Source organism: Mytilus trossulus, chromosome 4, assembly GCF_036588685.1.
Source record: "Mytilus trossulus isolate FHL-02 chromosome 4, PNRI_Mtr1.1.1.hap1, whole genome shotgun sequence".
Lineage (NCBI taxonomy): Eukaryota > Metazoa > Mollusca > Bivalvia > Mytilida > Mytilidae > Mytilus > Mytilus trossulus.
In genome coordinates this window covers 33618821-33633571 of record NC_086376.1, presented here as the reverse complement: position 1 = coordinate 33633571, position 14751 = coordinate 33618821, and the positions used below count along the sequence as shown (strand labels likewise).

At 32.6% G+C, this 14751-nt stretch overlaps 1 protein-coding gene across 6 annotated transcripts in view; it reads left to right on the top strand.

The window, feature by feature from the left end:
• The window catches only part of LOC134715158 (synaptotagmin-9-like), a 41159-nt gene extending 32876 nt beyond the window's left edge, over nt 1–8283 (top strand). For all 6 annotated transcript variants that reach the window (XM_063577126.1, XM_063577122.1, XM_063577127.1 and 3 more), the window contains one exon: nt 7686–8283. In XM_063577126.1, the coding sequence (XP_063433196.1) occupies nt 7686–8014 (329 nt within the window). In that variant the 3' untranslated portion in view covers nt 8015–8283. The remainder of the gene's footprint in view (nt 1–7685) is intronic.
• The last annotated feature ends 6468 nt before the right edge of the window (nt 8284–14751 follow it).

The window sequence follows — 14751 nt, the reverse complement described above, 5'->3', positions numbered from 1 at the left end:
TAAAAAATGAAACTACACGCGGTATCAGTAACAGTGTAGACTGTCTGTGTTATGCTTTCGGTATACCAGAACAACCATGTCAACTATAGCGTATGAAAATATTTTTGGAAATCTCAAGAGATGCTGTAATATAATGGTATTAACAATTATTTGTCTGTTATAGTCTAGAGGGTAATCTTTAATTGCGCCTTTGTCTTTCGTAGGATATTATTTCGGTTTCAAAATGACATTATGATATATCGTGGTATTTTAATAAGCGTAAATGTCGAGGTCACAATCCAATTAAATATCTGCTAGAATGGGAAGAATTAATTTGATACAAATGAAAGGTTTAGTGCAAATCCAATGATTAAATTGCACAAAACGTTCTCTTTAAAGTACATACATATATTTATCTTCATCTTTTATTCAATTGCATAACAGATATCTAAAACTATAACCAATAGATACAAGGAGATGTTGTGTGAGTGCCAATGAGACAAATCCCCATCCAAGTCATAGTTTGTAAAAGTAATTATAGGTCAAAGTATGGTCTTCAACGCGGAGCTTTGGCTGACACCGAACAGCAAGCTACAAAGGACCCAAAATATGACTACTGTAAAACCATTCAAACGGGAAAACCAACTGTCTAGTCTTTATATAAAAAACCAGAAACGGGAAACATTTAATTATGAACCTAATCAACAAACGACAACCACTGAACATCCCCTTATGTAGTCAATTTTACCTTAAGAAGCTTTCAACCCTTCTATTGGTATTATTCATCAGCTGTGTTTTTATGGAAATATGCGTAGTAAATCAATGGCGGATCCACTTGGTAGATAAGATTCAATTAACTGACAGTGTAGCACCAGTAATAATAAACCAGGCTGGTTAACTTTTGTTTCGTATAAGCACCCAGATCACGAATGTTCTAGAATATTATAGTTGTTATCAATTGATTTCATCTTTTTCGTAAATTGAAGTGGATCCATTAAATTTTGTCATTAATCTAAGGGTTTAGACATTAGGGGAGAGTACATCAGTATTCTATGCTTCGCAGTACATCATGATTTGTAACGTACATGTATATGTTGATTAATTACTTGCTTTAAAAATTGCAAAGGCCTATTTCCTTTGGGTTTTACACCCCAACGTATTTATATATTAGTTATCCCAAAACTTGAGCAAGTGGGTTCATTCAGATAGGTGCATAGCAAATTTGGTACATGTTGCCTAAATTTTGTATATGATTTATTTTTTTCTAAATACAAAAACCAGGCGCAAGACAAAAAGGAAGATAAGAGTTTATAAAAGTCGAGGTGAAACTGAGTCATTTCGGAGTACAGGACTAACAGACATCCTAAATATGTAATGATAAAATATTCAATACCTCAGACAAACCACTTAATCACTATCAAGACGTTCATGTCAATGCCTGGAATCCCGTCAGTTAAAACTAATTATTAGTCAATTCACTGGGATAGTACTTATAAGTACTTGAACGTCAGCGTGGTTCTATCTTGTACATTACAAGAAGGAAAGCTAATATTTCTTTGTCTAAAAGGGGTACTCAATTAAGGGTACAAGTGTATTTTGACGGGAATATCTATAGAATGTTTGCGTGATTGTAAATTAGTTTCTGCCATATACATAAACGTCAAAGTGATTTCAAAAGCATGTTTTCCGCTGTTAATGTACTTTCAAGTTCCATCCATTATCTGTTAAACTATATTCGGAACTACAATTAAACAAAACGTTTGATAAGAGACAGTGCGACTTTTGAAAATAAAAATTTGACTACCAATACTTTTAGAGGTTTATTAGCACGTGGTCTGGAAAGGTTTAAAGAATTACGCTTAATTGTATTTCAAAACAGTTTAAAATTAACCAGCATATATCAACAATAAAAACTGCGCATCAGATGTTGAACTACTTACTCTTCGGACAATGAAAATCAAAGGAAACGTAACTCCTCTAAAGTACTGTCCAAGTACAAAGTCAATGTAAGGTGTATAATCTACTCTGCTCGTGTAATAGTATAGAAGCTTCTAATGAGCTCACAACATCCTTAAACTTCAACTATATAGACTACGTCCTGTGTTTGGATAGATTATAATTTGGTGACTATGTTGAAATTCGAAATGTATCACATTGAACTGAAATAAGGAGCATACTTTGTGGGTTTATTTTCAGAGTACATGTACGTACAATGTACCAACCAGGAAAATGACAGTTGTTATCCATTTATTTGAGCTTTTGATTTTGCTATTTGATTAGGGACTTTCCTTTTTGAATTTTCATCTGAGTTCAGTATTTTTGTGATTTTACTTTTTGTTAAGTGTTATGTTTGCGCTTTTGTGACTCGTATCGTTTTATGTTCATTGTATATTAATTTATCTTAATTTGTGGTTATGTTTATATAATCTTCTAGTTATTCGGGGTGCAGAAAGACATTAAAAAATGACGCGTTTGAAAATACAAAATTACGAGACTAGTTAGCACTCCACTCACCCTAACAAACTGTATACATCGATGATACTTTTTATGGCCGCCCACCAGACGTAAGATATTACGTCACCGACTCTCCTACGAGTAATTTCGAACATCTTAATACCGTTATGTTTTACCATCACGATATCCAATGGAATTACAATAGGATTGTGAAAAATAAGCAGAAGTCGAATAAAAGAAGTGAGCAGTAATCAGCTTTCATGAGGAATGATACTAAAACATGTAAAAACTGTGTCAACTTACCGTAAGGATATTCAATGAACTTTTAAAAAACCGGGAATGCATCATTGCGTGTGACGTATTTGTTCAAGTCATGTGTCTAGTCTTGTTGATGGGGGTTCGTATTTGGCTGTTTAGATAACGTGCCTCGTCAAACAATGAGATTATATATTTACATGACTATCCAACAAGTGCACGGTTTGACGCAATGTAAAACTTGGTTCAAAGCGCCACTTTCATTCGATTGTAGCAAGTTGGAAAAAGGACTGAGAACCGATCTGACGATATTTCCCTAAAACTATTTTTCTTACTTTGAAGTTTGTTGCATTATAGTATTACTCTTTATCTTATTGTCTTATATAAATTTACGATTTTTAAAACGACATAATTCTTCGTCAATAATGTTGACTTTCCTTAGCATCCTAGAAAGTCAAATGGTGATCCTACGAAATTTTAATGGAAATATTACTATCGGAAAAACATCCCAATGTTATACATATAGCAACAAATATTTGAAATGCTCATAACTTCTGCAATTATGATAAACATTTAATATATTCATTTTATTTGTATTGATTGCAATTCTTAAATTTAAAAAAAAACACGTTTCATTATCTTGTATGTCATGGAAAAATCAGGGTTTATCTAGCTATAACTGGTTTTTACACCTTTGTAGTGCGTCTTCCGTCTTTTGTATGGCTTCGCATGTTGGATAAATGATTGGAAGTTTTTAATATTACGCATTTGTTTTGCATTGTATATAATATATATGAAGGTACCATATGTATATCATTTTGAATGCCATGCTTACAAGTTAGGTAAACATAGACTTACGAAGGTGAAACTGCATTTACTTCAAACGGACGGAACAAGGTATATTCCTATTACGTTGTTTTCAAAATAACCGTAATGTAATTATTAAAGAAGTTTTCAGTTAAAAAGACATTTTTAAATAAGATCTATTTCCACCAATATAGCATTCCTTATTTAAACACTCCTTCTGGTCCTGTTAAAGCTGCTGGTGAACTGTTTTATAAAAGTAAAAATCATTTTATTTTAAATTAACACATTGTCATCTACACCATGTATACATTTACAAGGTCTCGCTTTCACAAGTTCAAATAAAATAATTGTTGCATTCCTACTGCGTTTGTGTATGTTATGTTTTATCATAACCTTTTTATGCTTCAACCCTACTAGTTTCTCAAGCCAAGAATTTGTATTTCTTAACAGTAAAATATTCATGTAAACATACCATATGGATATTTTCTTAGTATGCGTAAAGTACCAGACGTAATCAGATAAATGGGAATTGTTCGTGACAACTATCGCAAAACAACCTGATTAGACTTCTAACACATAAACCTAGGTACCTAGACAAAGTATGAAATTACGAGAAAATTGATACTGAAGCCATATCAAAGGAAAACTCAACAGTTATTTCCGATTTATTTCATTAAAAGAAACGCCATTTATGAAAAACACACATCTAATTTTTTTATTTCTTTTTACATGATTACAACGACATTTGTAGTTATTAGATACAAGAACATTTTAGATCATTTTAATCAGTCAAATAACAAAAAATGTCAATAGCTCGAACACATCAAACGAATGGAAACCAACTTCCTTAAATCTTTTGCCTGTGGGCGCCATGATACTCTCCCTTTTTCTTCGACTTTTGACTTTCAAATGTCTCCTCCGTACCTTCTGCTTCCTTTCCTCTTATAAGTTTTATGTTGATGAAAAGATAGTCTGCAGCGCACAAATTCATACGCCTGGTTTATTTGACTGAACAACTTGCCAAAAATAATTCGTGAAATGATATTTTCCCATACTGAGAATAATAAAAATAAAAAAAACTAGTATCTCAATTGTTTGTAAAACAATTGAAAGGTCTTTCCTGTAAAAGTGACGTTTTTGTAATGTACTTTGTACGACCTTTCGTTTGATATACGACAAGCATACCTTCTCAAACTTTTCGCTTTTAACACTTAATGACCTCATCCGCCTACATTTTTGAGATTGGAAGTATGATATATGTAACATAGAGTAGATGAGCTTTCATTTGATATGCAACAACGCCGTGTTCTAGAAAGTTTGAGTTTTGCACTTAATAACTCTATCCAACTAATTTTTGGAGGTCAGGAATTTGATATTTCAAATGTACACATCATGACCTTTCATTTGATATACAACAACCCTACCTTAAAAGAAAATTTATTTTTGCACTCTATAACCCCATCCAACCCATTTTTTGGAAACGTCAATTTGAAATTTGAAATGTACGCTTTATGTTCATTCATTTGATATGCGACAACCTTACCATCTGAGAAATTTGAATGTTTGCACTTAATGACCCCACCCGTCCCCCTGGGATGACAGAGGGGTTTTAAATTTTCATTTTTAAGTAGAGTTTATAAAGACCTTCAATTTGATATATCAGATGACCCCATTTGACAAAGTACAAATAATGATGCAATATCAACTATATAAATAGAACTTATGAAACTTACAAAGTCAATGCAAAACTTGAAAATTTCAAATTGAATTTTTGGTGTTTTTTTACATGGAATGTTTTTAGTATTTGGTCAAACATATAACTAAGTTAATCTCTTCAATTTATAAAACATTTTAAGTGGTAAGCTCTTGTTAATTCAGAAATACATGCCTCCTCTCGCAAAATTTCAAACTGCATTATCTCTAAAACGAACAAAGATATCTCAAATCTGTTAAATGATAAATGATCTACAGTTGAAGGAAAACATTATAGGAAAAGAATTGGGACAATTTCACAGTTCACCAAGGTCACAATTATTCATCAAATATACGATGCAATACCAAACTTGAGAACCGGAAGTCGTGGAGACATGGGACTACCACCATTCAACTCAGCACCACTTGACCTTTCAAATATCTCAAGGTCAAGGTCATAGTATACTGTGAAGGTCAAGGTGAAATTTCATCATGACCTGACATTGACCTCAAATTGACGGTCTTGAATTACTGATCATCTTTGCAGTTTATAGTAGGTTGGTATCTGTTACCTTTAAAAAGATATACACACAATACTATACTTTTAAGAATCATCCCGTCGTAACTTTTGAACAGACAGTCGGACATTTTTGGACTTATCATATAAAATGTAGAGTTCGTCGAGAGGAACATTTTATACGCTGTATGTAGGCAGCAAAGTCTTATCGTTTTCCTAATATGTAAGCTTGAAATTGCAGCGTAATTTTTTTTTGCACTCTGTGACCTTTGACCTTTGATGCATATTATAGGTCACATAAATTAAAGATTATTGGTGAAAGTCCCAAGTCTCTACGACTTCCAGTTCTTGAAATAGATTTTTTCTAAAATTGTATACAATTTTTCAAGGGGAATAACTCCTTATAAGGGTTAATAACAAAATGATTGTATATGTTCATTAACATTGCCATCTGTTCCTGTACATGTTGCCGTTTTCAAATCGATTCTATCTCTAACATTTTTTGAGAAATGAGCAAAGGAAAGAAATTGTTTTAAGGGGAAATAACTCTCAAAGGGGATGATGAAATTCTATGCAGCCTCATATGGTAATACATCATGATGAGATGTACCTATTGTCCAAATAAGATCATGATATCTTTAAAAACAACGAGGGGGGGGCCATGTTGAAAAAATCAATAAAAGGGAGATAACTTCTAAAGGGGATGATGAAATCCTACACAGCCTCATCTGGTAATACTTCATAATGAGGTCTACTGATGGTCCATATTTGGTTTTGATAACTCCAATAGAAACGAGGGGAGGCCATGTCAAACAAATGCTGGATGAAAAAAAAAAAAAAAAAACATGCGAAAAACAATAAGGTCTTTCCTCGCGGAGAGGAAAGACCTTAATAACTGTTGATATATCTTGTCCATCTTTAATGCAATGTTCGATATTGAATTTGTAATCTGAAGTTATGTAATCAATCATGGTGTCAGTTAAAAATTTAATTACGCACCAGCAATTAATGTTTGTAAACTAATATTATAAAGATATGTGTAAAAAATACAACACACATAAAAAGTCGAACTAAAATCATTTTTGGATGTTTTAAAAGAGTAGGTTCAGTAAGACCCCTTTTTGGCCCCAAAATATATATGCAGTTTTACAAAATTGGGAAAATGTAATCGTTAAGCTATTTGTTGGAAAGTAGATTGATTTTGCTACATACATATGGGCTGTTTTTTACGATACAATGCACATATACCCAGTATTAGCATCATTAAGTCATGCTAATTTACTGAAATCTTCACAATTTTAGCATTCTAGTTAAATTTTAGACGCTTTCCGTCTGAAATGAAAGTGGCCGCATTCGTGTTCTTTCATAATATTTTGAAATGTAAGTTGTATTTGATGATAATACATGATATATGAAAGGTTGAGGATGAACACTTTCGTTTTTGACAAAAAACATCTGAAAAATTACGATTTTTGGCATATATAATAGATTTTTCATATTTAAGCTTGCATAGGAGCGTTTTTAATGACTTAATCAGTTAAAAATCTGTCACATACACTAATGGAATCAATTGAAATAGACACTGAAGTGTTTAAAAAGTGTCTAAAATATTTCGTTAGTTGAACTTGAAAATTGAGGCCAAAATCGGCCCTTACCGGACCTACTCCTTTCAATTTGGTTTTTAGGGAACAGTTTCAAATACAATTTTTGAAAAAAAAATGTATTTTGATTACTAGTATAACGTATAGACTAGTCTTGAATAAAAAAAACTACCCTGGGTGAACAGTATATGCATAGATTCTATAGGGTTATGAATTACAAACAGACTTTTAAATCAAGAAAACTTTCAGAAAAACAATTTACAAAATGAATCTTCCGAAAACTAATTGTTAGTTTTAAGAACATGATACAAGTGAAATTGTTTTTCTTAACACTGTAATGATTTCCTGTTTTATATAATTAGTCTATATTTCAATTCCAGATCCCTATGTTAAGGTGGAGCTTAGCCAACCAAACCGGTCAGTCTCAAGAAAACAGACGAAGACTAAGAAAAACACATCTGATCCGATTTATGATGAAACATTCAACTTTTCAATATCGCCAAAAATGGATGATCTTGCCTATACAACACTTACAATTGCCACTTACGATCATGAGAAGTTGAGAAGTGACGAATTGATAGGACAAATAAAATTTGGTGTTGGTGCTGTTCAAGAAGGCGAGATTGACATGTGGGAAAAATGTATAAACTCACCAGGGGTAGAAATTTCAGAATGGTTGTTTCTAATGGACAACGATGATATTAAATAAGGAGAAAGTTGTATATGTTTTCACCGAAGTGTCTGATTTTTTTTTAACAAATTGGTGCTATTTATTTTCTTCGATTATTTGACGCTACATATCATTATTCATTTTCCGTGTGCTTACGCTTGAGGAAACCTGTCCGTTTGTAGGAAAATTCTTGATCAAGTGAAAACTTGTTTGTTCACAAAAGCCACGCTCCCTAAATTATTTATTTTATTTTCAACAGCTATTAATGTTTTATAATTTGTGATAAAATTAAAGAAATACGAAGTTCACGTGTTGAAATTTTATTATGCACATGCACATGCACAAGAAAGATTGAGAAGTAAAAACAACACACCCTGAAATGTCAGACTATTTCTACTTCCTCTCTTAACCTCTATAACTGGACACTACATTGGATCCCCCAGATTAAAGGCAACCAAAGACCTCGCCTCTGCTTCACGTTCCCTTCCGAAGGCAAAATCCTGGATCCGCCCTTAGAGGGACCTGAGAAAAACTAACACCAGCGGCCTGTTTTCTTGTGTTGGTGGTTGAATCATGACCACATGTTAAGCTTAATTGTTGGTCTCTTCCCAAAACGAGACACGTTTGTAAATGTGGAGATGAATTAAACAATATATATAGATGGAAAAAACTCAGATAAGATCAGGCCTGAATGATTGAACATAAATAATAGAATTCAATTAAATATAACATAATATAATGACATATTTTTTTGGCATAAGATCTGAATTAAGAACTCTAAATTTTGAAATCCGAAAAACGCAAAACAGAAAACAAATGGTGAAATTACACTATATTAATATCACCGGCAGCACCATACTTATATCACGCACAAAAAAGTAAGAGAATAAGGATAAAAAATTCTAGGATATAAAATAACACAGTTCAAATACACTGACCGATTGAACTAAAAGAATTATAACTCAAACATGTCAACTCTGAGTTAAATGAAAAGGTACACAGATAAGAAATGATTGAGTCCAGAAAAACAGTAAAATAAAAACACGGAATGATTGAGTAAAAAAAACCCGTTGAGATTGGACCAAACCAAGCATTACACAAACACATATCAGATTTAAAGATTTCACAACAGCAGAGTGAATATAAAAATATCAACACGAGATATGATTGCCAATGAGACAACTCTCCACAAGAGCCAAAATGACACAGAAATTAACAACTAAAGGTCGCCTTCAACAATTAATGATTAAAACCCATACTGCATAGTCGGCCAGTAAAGGCGTAGAATTTAATAAACAAATGTAAACAATTTAAACGAGAAAACTAACGACCTAAATTATGTGAAATAATAATGAACAAAAACAAATATCGTTATTGCCACAACAATAAACGACACCAACTGAAATACAGACTCCTGACTTTGGGCAGGGACATTCAAAGTTTAGAAGGTTAAAACTAGTATATTGGCGCCAAACCCTTCTCCTAATCTGGAACAGTCGTGTAACGTTATAACATAAGAGAAACGAATATAAAACAAGAAACAAAAAACATTTATGCGAAACGACCGAAAAAAAACCGACCACCACTCTCCAGTACAAACTCTTGACTTGTGACATGTACATAAAGAATTTGGTTAAACTCGTTCGAAGGCCTAACCCGGGACTGTGGTGTAGCAGTACAACAACAGAACAAATTATAAAAATCAGTTGAAAAAGGTCTTACTTATCAGTAATATATATGCGAAAGCAAATTTACAGATCTAACATTGTTGGGTTGATGTTAAGACGAGTTGTATATACATTATGTACACAGCCATGTATCACCATCATTGATGGCGATCCGATGGATACATCTGTTGTAGGGTTGTCACTGACTCAGACGTACTTATGAATATAATTATTTTCTGTGACTGTATCTTACATTAATTTGTAGGATCCTTTACTATAGATAATTTAGCTGATCTGTAACAATAACATCTTCATGCCTTATATATCATGTACTGTAGTACGCCGCTAGATTAAAACTGACGTGGAAAAGTAACATATGGCCACCGAAAGCTCTTTTTTTGAGAGCCCAGGTGGTCGTGTGGTCTAGCGGGACGGCTGCAGTGCAGGCGATTTGGTGTCACGATATCACAGTAGCATGGGTTCGAATCCCGGCGAGGGAAGAACCAAAAAAATTTGCGAAAGCAAATTTACAGATCTAACATTGTTGGGTTGATGTTAAGACGAGTTGTATATACATTATGTACACAGCCATGTATCACCATCATTGATGGCGATCCGATGGATACATCTGTTGTAGGGTTGTCACTGACTCAGACGTACTTATGAATATAATTATTTTCTGTGACTGTATCTTACATTAATTTGTAGGATCCTTTACTATAGATAATTTAGCTGATCTGTAACAATAACATCTTCATGCCTTATATATCATGTACTGTAGTACGCCGCTAGATTAAAACTGACGTGGAAAAGTAACATATGGCCACCGAAAGCTCTTTTTTTGAGAGCCCAGGTGGTCGTGTGGTCTAGCGGGACGGCTGCAGTGCAGGCGATTTGGTGTCACGATATCACAGTAGCATGGGTTCGAATCCCGGCGAGGGAAGAACCAAAAAAATTTGCGAAAGCAAATTTACAGATCTAACATTGTTGGGTTGATGTTAAGACGAGTTGTATATATATATATATATATATATAGAATCATATTCAAAACAGTGTGGTCCTGGCAATTGATTGACGACCTAAATTATCCCATTGACTGGGACAGATTAGGTGAACGTTTGTCGGTAACGACCATTTCTCACTTCTTACTTATTGTAGAATTTAAACTGTGGGGTCACCAAAAGGTTCTTAACGCCTTTAATAATAAAATGATTCGAAAAATTATTCAGGAATAACCTTGTGTTTTGATTGATATTATTGATATAAATCAACACATCGTATTATTCCGGATTAGTTTTTCGAATTGCTTTGTTTAGGTGTTGAGAACCTTTGGTGACCCCACAGATTCAGTGTCTTTAACAAGTACATAGTGAGCAGTGATTATTACCGACAAACGATCACCTAATCAGTCCCAGTCAATGGGATAATTTAGTTCGTCAATCAATGGCCAGGACCATGAATATCATTCTATATATATAGAAATACATCTTACAAAAACAGAGTGGACATGTACGGGTACTTATATATCCACACAACAGAAAGGCATTAAAGGGAAATTCCGCGATTTTTTACTTATCATCTAATTATGTTCATCTTAACATAAAAAACACATTTGCAAAGTTTTAAATTTATATTCCTTCTAATAACGGAGAAAATCAAGTATTTGTAACTTTTTTGGTTGAATTCTCGAGTGGGTCGTGACGTATTAGCCCGATTTATTGAATTCTGGGAAAAAATAAAATCTGTTTAACTCTTATATCTGATCGACAATATACGTAATTAAAAGCGCACAGCTGACGAATGGTCGTAGTCATTAACCACAATATAAGAATGAACGAAAATGAATATGCATATACCGTTTTGTAATGATGAATTAAATTCCTATTAAATTATCTCTAGTAAATGTTTTCGAATAAATTTCATTAATTATTGTTGAGATTTTTTTCATAAAATATTTATTGAACATTTTTACTGATATTGAACTGAAAATATTTCAGTTCTATTTACCGTTATTGTTTTGATAATCATTTCAATGCAACTAAAGTGTGAGCAGAGTGTGTATATTATTTTGTAAATGTCACTGTATATTTCTCGGCTTGAGGTCAATTTGTTTACCGTGTAGCTATTTAGCCGCAGGTGTGAGTTCAAGCGAACACAGGTATACATGTTGTTATTTGGAAAGGATAAACAGAAAGGAATAGAAAGAGTATGCTGTCACGATTTTAATACACTAAGATTTAATACACGATGAGAATAAAGATACAATAATTAAATTGTGTAAATTAATTGAAAATAAAATTCAGATTCGTAATTCCGAAAGTGCATACAAATAAAAGGAAACAATTTTTGATTACTTTCTTAGCGGCAATAGGCGTAAATAAAGTAAAAAATAGTAGTTTTAATCTTTAATAAAAACTAAATGCAATATTACCCAATTTGATATACCATTGCAAATCTGTTTGATATCATTGACTTTACCGGATTTTTTTTAACTTGTATTCAAATCTTGCTGTGTTTAAATGCTAATAAAACTATAGCAATTTTTTAATTGAAAAAAAATACAACATACAAAATGCATGATTTTTTTTTAGTTTCTTTTTAACATTTTATTCTTACATAATTAAATTCATTTGACAATCATTTACACAAACTTTTTATGAAAAGAATACCAATTATCTAAGCTAAGGCATTATTTTTTTTGAGGATTTTTTTTAAAAATTTAATGATAATATTTGTGCAATGTTGAACATGATAGCCGTCATTAATCCAAATAAGTAATACAGTAACTTATAACTTATATCTTAGTCATGCATAACTGATATCGACGAATTCAGAATAGTTCGTCCATACATCGTTGTTCTTGAAACAATCATTATTAGTATACATACATGTAAGTTTCCTGACGTATAAGCGCCTTTGAGGATGAGCTCCAGAGAAAGCAGACTAGTCAGTAGCGTTTCGTTCGTTTGTTTGTTGGGAAAGGAGAGGAAATGCAACCACTTGTACAGATAAACGACAGAATTACCATATAAGCATTTATAGTCAATACAATCAGAAAGAGTTCCCATCGTTGGATAGGGAAGGTGAAGGCTTCCAAGAATGAACAAGTGACATGTCGAACTCTGAACAGTTAGAAAACGGACTATCGACATCGACCGCTTGTTCTTGATATTTGAAACTGCATGCATATATACGTATACGTTTATGATAGTGATGAGTTCTTGCGACTGACAAAAACTAAATTCCTTCATGGTTATATCTTGCCATACTTTTATATTGGTTTGTAAGGTGATTACTCAAAATCGTAATTTGGAAATCCTGTTTGTAAGATGTAGATTCATTTCAATACAGAAATTTCGTCTATATATTAAGTTCCACAAGTGTATAACACGGGGAAGCTCTGAGGGTCCATTACTCCCATTTTGTTTGGGTGTGAACCATCGATGTTTACAGTAATATCAAAGAATAAGAGGATGATGGTAGAAAGAACTATGGGCGTTATGTGGCAAATATTACATGCATATCGAACCATGAGTTGTCAATCTGTATGAAAAGATTTCCAATACAACCATATTATTGAGAAGCAAGGTTTACATGCTATACTCTCGTACTAGTATTACAGGGTTCTTGTGGCGTTCACCTTAGACACACATCTTTTTAACGATGTTTAAAAAAAACGACAGAAACAATTTAATGTCATAATTCCATTTTTTTTTAAATATAACTAAAAGTCTTTTATCTGACAAGAATACCCCTATTTAGCGGACAAGTAATTTATTCTTTTGTCTGTTATTGAATACCAAGAAAGAAAATAAATCCCGAAATTAATTTGAAACTTTGATACTATATATATCTTTATGCTGTCAAACCTTTGCAGTTACAATGGTATACAGGCACTACATGACATCAATAATACAGACATAAATACATGAATACACAAAGCAAAATATGTACACTATTTACAATTATACTGATAGTATTTAGCCAGGAGGGCACACATGTGAATTTATATATCTAATGAAAGTACACAGCTTTCTCAATTTAGATTTTATATTTAGATTAATATTTTTTTTAAACATAATTATATTTGGACGATTTAAATATTTTTTATCAATACATTCTTTTCTTTTTATTGACATCTCTGTGCACATCATAATATAATGATACTCAAGTTACAATTTCGCCCCAGTCTATCTCTCTGAATATTTGTCCATCTCCCTATCTCAATGGGTAATTTATGGTTTCCCAGCAAAATATTCACATCCCTTGGGGATAATTAGTGTTCGTCCAGTGGCATATATAACAATTGTGATGACGAATTCCTTCCTTTGTTCGAGAACAATCTTATTGAAATATAAATCTGTGATTTTACTATTTCCCGTGATAACTTCAATGAATTAAAGCAAAAGTTATACATCGACCTGTATTTAAATCAAATTGGTTCTCTTCTTCTTCTGGTATACCATAGTCTATCGACATTCAATGATTACATACTGTTGGCATACGTGGACTAGTCTTTTTACAAAACTTTAACCCCAATTTATTCAAAATATATGGTTTTTTTTCTTATGTTTAATGTATACATGTATATATTTTAAATTGCGCTTTAGTTCCATAACTTTCTACCCAGTCGTACATGTATAAACGAATCGTCGGCAAGTGCGTCCATTTTTTTAAATCAATATTTCTGGTATGTTCCAATCTGTCCTTCACCATTGACAATGAGTATATATTACATTTTCCTAAATTCACCCTTGGAAAAAATATTTAAATAGATTTTAATTTCATCAAATCTTATTTTTGGGGTATTATTTATATTTTTATGAATAATATTCTTTACACCAGAAATGTTATTTATAAACAAGCGTATGAGTTTAGTAATGACAAGTAATTAAGACAGAGTTGTATATTATACATCTGATAGTTCAAAATGGAAAGTATAAGTTATCAGCCGTGTACACTGATCAATACATACAGAAGTGAAACGATGCATGAACTTGCAAGCCCGACAGGAAATCGCTTGAATACCTGGACGTGTCACCTCACACCCCTCACAATACCTTTGGAAGTAATACCTTTAGCCATGCTGGTGATTAGATGAGGGAAGAT